General features: G+C 46.1%; 1 protein-coding gene across 2 annotated transcripts; it reads right to left on the bottom strand.

Annotated features, from left to right (window-relative positions):
- Nucleotides 1-1,249: 1,249 nt before the first annotated feature.
- CZIB (CXXC motif containing zinc binding protein) lies at nt 1,250-7,034 on the bottom strand. 2 transcript variants are annotated; one of them, XM_036256159.1, is made up of 9 exons: nt 6,969-7,034; nt 6,672-6,755; nt 5,598-5,654; nt 5,148-5,229; nt 4,923-4,954; nt 3,879-3,938; nt 3,671-3,748; nt 2,849-2,914; nt 1,250-1,696 (listed from the first exon to the last, which is right to left on the bottom strand). In XM_036256159.1, the coding sequence occupies exons 1-9, from the start codon at nt 6,972-6,974 to the stop codon at nt 1,619-1,621; spliced, it is 543 nt and encodes a 180-aa protein (XP_036112052.1). In that variant the 5' UTR covers nt 6,975-7,034; the 3' UTR covers nt 1,250-1,618. The 2 variants fall into 2 exon arrangements, with proteins under 2 accessions (XP_036112052.1, XP_036112053.1); XM_036256160.1 differs by lacking the exon at nt 3,879-3,938.
- Nucleotides 7,035-9,235: the final 2,201 nt, after the last annotated feature.

Here is a 9,235-nt window from a genome sequence, read left to right as displayed (position 1 = left end):
GAGTGTTGGCCTGCGGTCCAAAGAGATCTGGCTTTGGTTCCCGCTAAGGGCACGTATCTCGGTTAAAGTTCGTCCCTGGCCCTGGTTGGGTCGTGTGGGTGGCAGCCACTCTATATGTCCCTTTTAAGTTGATGTTTCTCTCTCTCTCTCTTCCTCCCACTCTATCTGAACAAAATGAAAAGATGTCCTCAGGTGAGGGGGAAAAATGTATATATATATATAAACAAAACCTATAGATCCTTCTAGTGTTTGTCTTTATGAGGTCAACACATACTGGCTGGTATAGAGACAGAAAACTAGAAAGGCTGCTTACCCAGCCTGTTACTTCCACTTATTTGCTTTCAGGCTTGGCAGCAGACTGGACCCAGTGGGTAGGGGCTAGAAGGCCTGCTGGCTGAGCGAGGGCTGAAGAAGTACTATTGTCAGGTACAGAAAAGAGGCCCCAGGGAATACAAGACCTAGAGGAAACAAGATGCAGCTGCCAGACGGGAAAGGGGACAAGGCAGGCACCTCTACCATTCTTGGACAAGGCCACCTTTACCTGACATCGAGGATCCCCCTTCCTAGAGCCCCATAACCAGCCTGGGAGTAGGCAGACCCTTTCCCGGTGGGCCATTCAGAAAATGAAGATACTGTACTAATTTTACTTCCAAAGAATTCCAGGCTCCAGCAGAACACTGGAGAAATAAGGTCTTTTGTAACAGGTTTTCCAAATGGATTTGCTAATGGGAAGGCATGAGCATACGTACTCTCATGACCTAACTGTGCATTACATAACTCTGTCCCCTGTGTAGGGGGTCTTCAGACCCAGGGAACCAGGCCCATGACTGTTATCTTCACACTTCTACAGAGCTGCCTGGGGGCAGCATACAGAAGTATGACTACAAAGGGGACAAATCAGGACCAGGAGCTACTGGGAGCATAGAGGCTGATTTAGCATAAGAACTTTCATACTGATTTCTGTGATGGGAGGAGAAAGCCCATCACAGCAAGTGAGCAAAGACCTAATGACTTCCTGGCCCAAATTTCATAGAGTAGATTCACGCCAGGACTGGTTTGCTTACCTCTACAGTCCCTTCTGACCCTAGAATATGAAGTGACACCAGCTAACAGAGATACTTGCATTTACTTAAGAGCCAAGCTAATCAATGCAGTGTTTTGGCTCAGGATTATTGGGCTCATGGCATCCTTCCACAGGCTCAGCTGCATTTTGTACCATTGGCTCTGACACCTTTGGATCTCTAGGTTGACCTGCTCACTCCTCACAAGCTAGAGAGCCCTTAGAAGCTATGTGTTCCTGCATATTTTTCAAATTGAGTCAGGTGTAAGATTCTATATTGTGGGAAGGTGTCAGGAAGCAGTAAAAGACCTCCAACATGAATTCTTATTTATGGAGTGAGTAGCTGCTACCTGACTCTACTTTCATGCATGAGTACAGCACAAACAAGGGCTTTATTGGTGGGGCTTGGGAAGCTGTGACAGAACCCAGCATGCAGACTGTGAGGGCTTGGACAGCTGCCAGGAAACAAGGGATGAGGGCACCAGCCTCGGTGGGCTCTGCTGCTTGGGGTACACTGTCCCTTCTCGGTCCTTAGAGGCAAGTATGCAGGAAGAGGGTTCAGCACTTCACAAACTGGTGGGTGACCTCGTAAATTCCCACAGAGTCCTGAGCCTTTTCATCATAGTCAGTCCAGTCCTGTGGGGGGAAAATGGCAGTGTCAGCCTCACAACAGTGTGGAGTGGAGAACTGGGACTTAAAAGGCCCAGTTCAGGCTCTGACTCAGCCATTCATGAACATGAATGACCTAGAACAGAGCTAGACTGCTCAGGCCTGAATTCTAGCTCTTCTAGCTTTGTGATTTTGGGCAAATGGCTTAACCATTCTGATTCTCAGTGCTATTCTCTATTTTTTTAAAAAATAAAGGACAATAGACTTCACGTTGAATGTTGAAAGAATCAAATGAAGTAACACATGTAAAAGTACTTAGTATAGTGCCAGGTGCATGTAAGAGCTCAATAAATTCCAGCTACTGTTTTTATTATGTGCTATACAAATTGGAGGACGTTTTTGTCTTCCTTCGAGGCCTGAACACAAGGTTTCCTTATCTGCAAGGCAGTACCGTGTTCAGTAATAGAGTTGATTCTCATTATTTGTAGTAATTATGTTCTACAAAGTCACCACAAACGCCGAATTAGTGAATAATGAACCAATGCTCCCAGGAAAAATACAGATTGATGTTCCTGGGAGCATCTGATCACAACATTTTCTTCAGCCAATTAATACATAACCTTGTTTCATGTATGATTCTGTTTAAAAAACCTTTTAATATATTGTTGATTCATTAAAACTGAACTCACAGCCCTGGCCAGTTTGGCTCAGCAGTAGAGCGTCGGTCCACAGACTAGAGTCACGGGTTCGATTCCGGTCAAGGGCATATACCTCAGTTGTGGTTCGTCCCCAGCCCTGGCTGGGGTTGTGTGAGAGGCAGCCAGTCGATGTGTCCCTCTTATGTCGTTGTTTGTCCCTCTCTCCCTTTTTCTCCCTTTCTCTCCCTCCCACTATCTGAAGATAAATAGAAAAATATCCTCAGGTGAGGATTTAAAAAAAAAATTGAACTCACAGACAACAGCATAATTACTCATGCCTGAACAAAGCTTATCTAATATATATTGCCTCCAGCAGGCACGTCCAGCCTCCTTGCATTTCAGCCTTATGCTTGGGGCCATCTTAAACAACAAAATGCACAAAGATGTGCAGACAGCTTTCCGTTGATGACCCTTGTTCATCAAAAAAGGTAATTTCCACCACATGCCCTACAGCACCCTGCAAGGCTCCCAAGTCCCGTACCTTCTCCTGCAGATTAATGTCCCTGAAGACTGTCCCCGATTCCGCACCCTCAGCAGCAAACCCAGCCTGCAAGGGTCAGGAAGGCAGCAGTTAGTCTGAGGGGAAGGAGACACTGGTCTGGTACGTGAGCCTGGCCAGGGAACTGGCTTTTCTCACCACACCATTTGGGAAGGAAGGACAGAGTAGCTGTTCTGGAATAACTACCAAACTCCCAGGGCCTGGCAGCTGCCCCAAACTAGAGTAGTTCCTCCAATTAGACCCCAAAGACAAGAGGGGTGGGATAAACTCTTTCTGATTGTCTGAAAGACAGACTAAGCTATAAAGTCTCCAGGTCATTCAAATGGTCCCAGTACACTTAGTGGCAGCCGTTTGCTAACCATCTGCCATTTGGGAACGTTGCTTCCCTCTCTGGACCTTAGTTTTCTTATTTATGAAATGGGGATGACAACACTCTCTCTTCTGCCTACTTCACAAGACTTGTTGTGAGGTGAAAATGCTACACCAATAAAGTGGGATGAGCACTGGCTCTGGAGTCAATAGACCTGCATTCAAAATGTGTCACCCTGGGAAAGTGCAAAACCTTTGAAGTTATTTCCTTGGCTGAAAAACTGTACGAATAACTTCACAGGGTGACTGTGAGGATTAAGTAAGATAACATGTAAAAGTGACCAGCATGGTGCCCAACATTTACTAGCACTTAATAATTATTGTTATTCTTACAAAAGAGAATTCCTACTCCACGGTGTCTGCAGGAAGCAAAGTTCTGCTATTACTTCCTATATGCCCTCCCCAAAGATATAGGTTCTCCAGGAAATCACGCACCTGGGGCTGGAAATCAACTGGTTCAAGGCCCCGGCACTCAAACTCGACTATCGTCTTGAACTTCTCATTGTCTTCAGCCTAGAAAGGAAGTATATTGAGGAGGTAGGCCCAAATGGTCTCTCAAGATAACCCTATTTCCCCTACCCTTCCTGCTAAGCAGGTCCTTACTGCCCCTGTGAGCCCAGAATGGGACACTGGATCAACTCACCCCCTTCCAGAGAAAGCCTGCCTTAGCCACCTGCTCCCCATAAGACCTTGGACATGGTTGCTACAGAACAAAGAATGTGGACTCAGGTCAGTCCGCCTAGATACGAAGCACAGCTCTGCTTTCCTTTCCTTCTGGGCCCGAGACTATCAAACAGAGGTGAGGAAACCACTATGTGTCAAGTGCCCAGCAGAGTACCCAACACTATGCTCAGTAGCTTGTGGATAAAATTACCAACATCACAAATATGAGTAAGAATGTTAATATACAAAGGTCTCCAGATCATCCAAAGAGCCCCAGTACACTTAACCTGCAGCCTTTTGCTAACCACCTGCTATGCTGTGAAGGCAGGGGGCTGACTTAAAGCCTTTGAAATGAGATTTGCTTCTAGAGGGAGCACCTATGGTATAGCCAGGAAATTCATGCCTACCTGACCCATGGGCTCTGAGACTCCAAGCGTCATCTCTACACATTCACTCTCATTCTGTCAGTCACTGTAAAATAATTTCCTGCACACCAACCACGTGCCTGATAATTCTCCATTGGTCCTAGTTTGTTTTTTGTTTGCTAGTCTGTCTCTTCCACTATGATTATGATTTACTTGAGGGCAAGTCCTTATTTGATTTCTCTTTAACTTCAGGACAAAGCTTAGAGTTTGACATAAATGAGGTATTTTTCAAAAATACCAAATAAGGAATGGATAAATACAAGTTAAATTCCCTTCTTTAAACACACAGACTCAAAGCATGCCCACCCTTCCTCACTTTGGGACTAATTTGTTATACAATAATGTGTAACTACCTAATAATTTGGACAATATAATGGATGGAAAGTACCATTTAAAGACTCTCTTGCCCATGGTTTCAGAGAAGACTCACTAGACCCCTAAATGTAGATAAGGCAAGTGCTCCCAATAATGGCCACTGAGGTGCCAGGTTGAATCAGAGGTCCCCTGAGCTCCTACAGCCCAGCACTTATAACTCTAGAACCCAGGCCTCCTAGCTCCCAGCTTTGGATTTAATCCCACCATTACAGCAGGCAACTTACATTGTAAGATTTGATGGTGCTGCTCAAAATCTCTGAAACATAAAACAGAAGACAAAGATGACTTGAGTGCACACCTAAGTCCTACCCCAGGTCCCCAGATGTGGCTCTGGGAAAGAGTCTGCTGCAGAAGCGTGGGTACCTCAGGTAACATGAACCTGCTTTAGGTCTGGCGTCAGAAAACTAGGGGCTAGCCTGGCAGAGCTCAGTAGTCATGGCCTGACCTACCAATGGAGTTTTCCCTCGCGCACAGCTTGCACTTCTGGACCATGGAGGCACTGCCACGGCCTCCCTTCAGTGCCACACTGTCCTAGCAAGAAGTAAATAGAACCTCTAGTCACATATCAATTAGTTGTAGGGTCCTGAAGACATCCAGTCCCACCACTTACTATCCAACTGAAGAGACCAAGATCCAGAGAGGGTGAGTGACTTGCTAGGACAAGAATCCTGCTGAGGCTTCTTGAGACCGAGGAAAGGGCTTCCTCCCCTTGATTTTGAACTGCCTCATATCCCAAAGAAGCCCGTTGTTCCCACTGTTGATCATATGAATGCCTGCCCTCCCAAACCATAAAAGCAAGGTCCAAAGACTAGAGAGATTAGGGTCACAGATTCCCCAAATTCCTGCTTAGAGATGTATGTGTGTTTGTGCGTGGCTATGGTGGAGAGGGGAGCAATTACCATCTGCCGAATGTATTGCCACTTCTCTGAAATCTCACCACAGTTGCCACACTTCATCTTGGGGGTGGAAAAAAGTATTAGTAAAGTAGTTAGCTCAGTTGGCAGACACTGAGGGAAGGGTAAGAAGGCAGGCTCATGATCTACCTTCATGTCAGCAATCCTACCTCATCCTCACAACTAGCCTCACCAAGGACATAACCAGACTTACCTCTGGGCAAAGAAATGCTAAGGTGCTTCTCATCCTCTAAGAAGTGCCCAATCTACCTGGGGATTCAAGGCTCATGTGGTACAGGGATGGTCTCAACAGGCCCCCCACCCCCTCTGCTAGGTTAGGAGCTTCTTCTGTGTTCCTACAAGCCCTGAAGGTCCCTGGTATAAATATTTATCACTCTGTCGTTACTCTATTTCTCTGTCTCCTTCCCTAGACTCTGTGCTTTTTGAAACCACAGGTCAATTCCCCAAACAAGCCCTGGAACTTGGGCTTCAAAATATATAAAATTAAAGGTGGTCAGAGGCTTCCTGAAAGAGAAAAGGCTTTTGTCAGGTACTGAAGGATGCTGCAAGCTCTGGGATCTGCTCAGATAAGAGGGGGACCTCTCTAGACCATGCCACTAGGGTAGTACCAGATGTACCAGTTTGGGTGGGGAAGTACGGGTGGAGCCATGCACAAAATTAAATGATTTCATAATAAAACCAATCAACAAATAAAAGATGAAATTATTCTCCTTATGAAATAATCACAATATCCCTTCAAGTAGCCTTTCGTTTAGCACTTGTTTACATACCATAAAATATTTAACGGAGAAAAAAATTACAAAAGGAATTCCAAGACACTGTCAATTAGGATTAACCAATAAACTTTAAAAAACATACATAAAATCCTAACCAGAAAAAGAAGAATATTTAATGGTTAAACACTTTAACCTTGCTGGAGAGAACGCTCCCGTTCAACACTTGGATCAGGCTGAAAACCTTTCCCCCGCCGCTGGCGCCCCCTCCCGGAACCTCGAAGTGCCCACAGCCTCCCGGAGCCCCTCCCTCTCCCCGTCAGGGGCTCCGCCCCTGCAGTCGCACCTTTAGGTACCACCGGAAGTCCTCTCCCACAGGCCGGAGGTTAGTGACGTTCTCCAGCGTGGCTTTGAGCTGCAGCGCGATTTTCTGAGAGGAAGGGGCGGCCAAAGCAAGGGCATTACACGCGCCTGCGCAGACCCACGCCTAGCCCCGCCCCGCTCGCCCCGGCACGAGCCCTCCCTCTCCGCTCCTTGTCAGCAGGAGCTCACTCCCCTCATTCTCTCTTGGAACGAGCTCCGACATCCCAGATCCGCCACACTGTCCAGTCCCTGCCCCGGCAGGGGTTCGCCCCCGTCTCACCCCCATAGTGGCCCAGATCAGCCCGGAGCTGGCTGCGGTCGCTACTTTCCGGCCCGTCGTAAACGATGGGCGGCCTCGGGCTTGCGTCGGGAGGGCGTGGGGGCGGGCCTCCTCATTCCGGCGCATCCTGGGTGTTTCGTGGGTTTTCTTGCGTTAGTTTAAGAAAACGGTGTCTGAGTTCGCAATTAGCCTGTCTAGTAATCTGTAATTCGGATAGTTACTAAACACGGGTCTCGTGCCAGCGCTAAATTAGTCTGAGGAATATCGCAGCAAACTTTTTCCTGCCCCTCAGTTCTCTTTCCTGGCTCTTCATTATTCTGCCTTCTCTTACCCAACTCCCCACTTGGTTCCTGCCTGCCCTGAGGCTTCTTAGGTACGTTGGTTCTCTTGCCCAGGGCCAGCTTCCTCTTTCCACCTCGAGACCTGCTTTCAGAGGGTTGTCGCGTGCACTCGTGCTCTGGGTGGTCCCGAAGACCGGACCCTCCCCTTCACCTGGCTCTTCTCTGGGCTCCCATCTCCTTTATCCTTATGCATTCACTGAACCTTGTTTTACTTACATCTGAGACCATACAGGTGCTGTGAACATTACAAGGAACAGCCCATTTGAAACTTGCAGCCTTCTAGCTGTCATTTCTTTAAAAGTTGGAGTGACTTGGTTTTTTTTCTTTGTTAATCCTCACAGGAGGATCTTTTTCCCATTGATTTCTGGAGGGGAAGGAGGAGGAGAGAAAGAGAAACATCGCACTTGCCTCCTGCAAGCACCCTGGCCAGGGATGGAACCCGCAACCCAGGTACTTGGCCTTGAGTGGGTATCAATCTCGCGAACCTTCCCTGCGCAGGCCGAAGCTCTAACCACGGAGCAACACTGGCCAGGGCTGGAGTGACTGTTTTTGACCCTACTTTACCACCACCTTGCCTCATTGCCCAAGTACCCTGTTGTAGTCAGGAATCGTGACATCTCAGGTCCCAGATCCGCACCTAACCTGCTGCCATGGTATCTTTGAAGGAGGCAGAGTAGGAGTAGGGTATGTATATGCTGGGAGTGGTGGGAGCACTGACCTACGAGTCAGAAGACTTGGGACCATCCATGCCCCACGTTGGCCTGTCTTGAGAGATTTGAGCTTTGCCCAATCACTTCCCCTCAGTCAAATGACTTATTAAGGCCTGTTTCTCTTCAGTGCCCACAATCTGTTCAACCAGCAATTTGCCTCCCAGCAATTTAGTAGCAAGAAAAAGTTCCCATAGATTTACCTGCTTAACAAATTCCCACACTGTACTCACTAGGTCTCAATTATTAATGGCTGTTTGGTATTCTGATTTTAAAAGGTATTGAAAAACTTGACTGAGACTAGGCATTTTATCCCTTAAAGTATTTTCTCCCATAGTGAAATAGCTGTAGATATATCTATAAAAGTGATTTTTTAAAAAAACTTAAGCTCAAATATATCTGTCAAGCTGGAGGAAAAAAAACCACACTACGATTTTACAACTAAAAAATAATAAATACTTCATTAATATCAAATATCCAGTGTTTGCATTTCTATGATGTCAATTTAAAAATTTTGAGTCATGATCTAAATGGGATCCAAACATTGTCTTGATTATGTCTCTTAAATCTCCTTTAATCTATAAGTTCCTGCTCCATCCCTATTTTATGTTTGCAATTTATTTATTGAAGAAACCAAACTTTTCTCTGGATATTGCTGATTGGACTCTCACTGTATTTTTTAAAACATGTTTCTCTATTTTCTTTTAAAAAACTAATTTATTGATTTGAGAGAGGAAAGGGGGGGGGGGGGGAGAGAGAGACATCAGTTTGTTGTTCCCCTCAGATATGCATGCATTGGTTGATTCTTGTATGTGCCCTGACTGGGGATTGAACCTTGGCATATGGGGACAACACTCTAACCAGCTGAGCTACTACCAGGCCAGGACTCTTATTTTCTTATTTCCTATGACTTGGCAGTTATATCTACAGAGTTGATTCCATTAGATTTTGGGGCAATACTTCACCCAAGATGTGTTAATGTTTTAAAAAATAATTGCACTCTGGCCAGGTGGCTCAGTAGGTTGGAGGGTCATCCCATACACCATGCAGGTTTGATTCCTGGTCAGGGCACACACCTACGTTATAGGTTCGATCCCCAGTCTAGGTGTGTGCAGGAGGCAATCATTGTTTCTCTTTTGCATCAATATTTCTCTCTCTTTAAAATCAATAAAAATACCCCTGGGTGAAGATTTTAAAAAAAAAAGTTAATTGAGAAGGG

Source organism: Molossus molossus, unplaced genomic scaffold (assembly GCF_014108415.1).
Source record: "Molossus molossus isolate mMolMol1 unplaced genomic scaffold, mMolMol1.p scaffold_m16_p_12, whole genome shotgun sequence".
Lineage (NCBI taxonomy): Eukaryota > Metazoa > Chordata > Mammalia > Chiroptera > Molossidae > Molossus > Molossus molossus.
The sequence above is the reverse complement of the archived record's forward strand: the minus strand, read 5'-3'. Positions and strand labels throughout refer to the sequence as shown.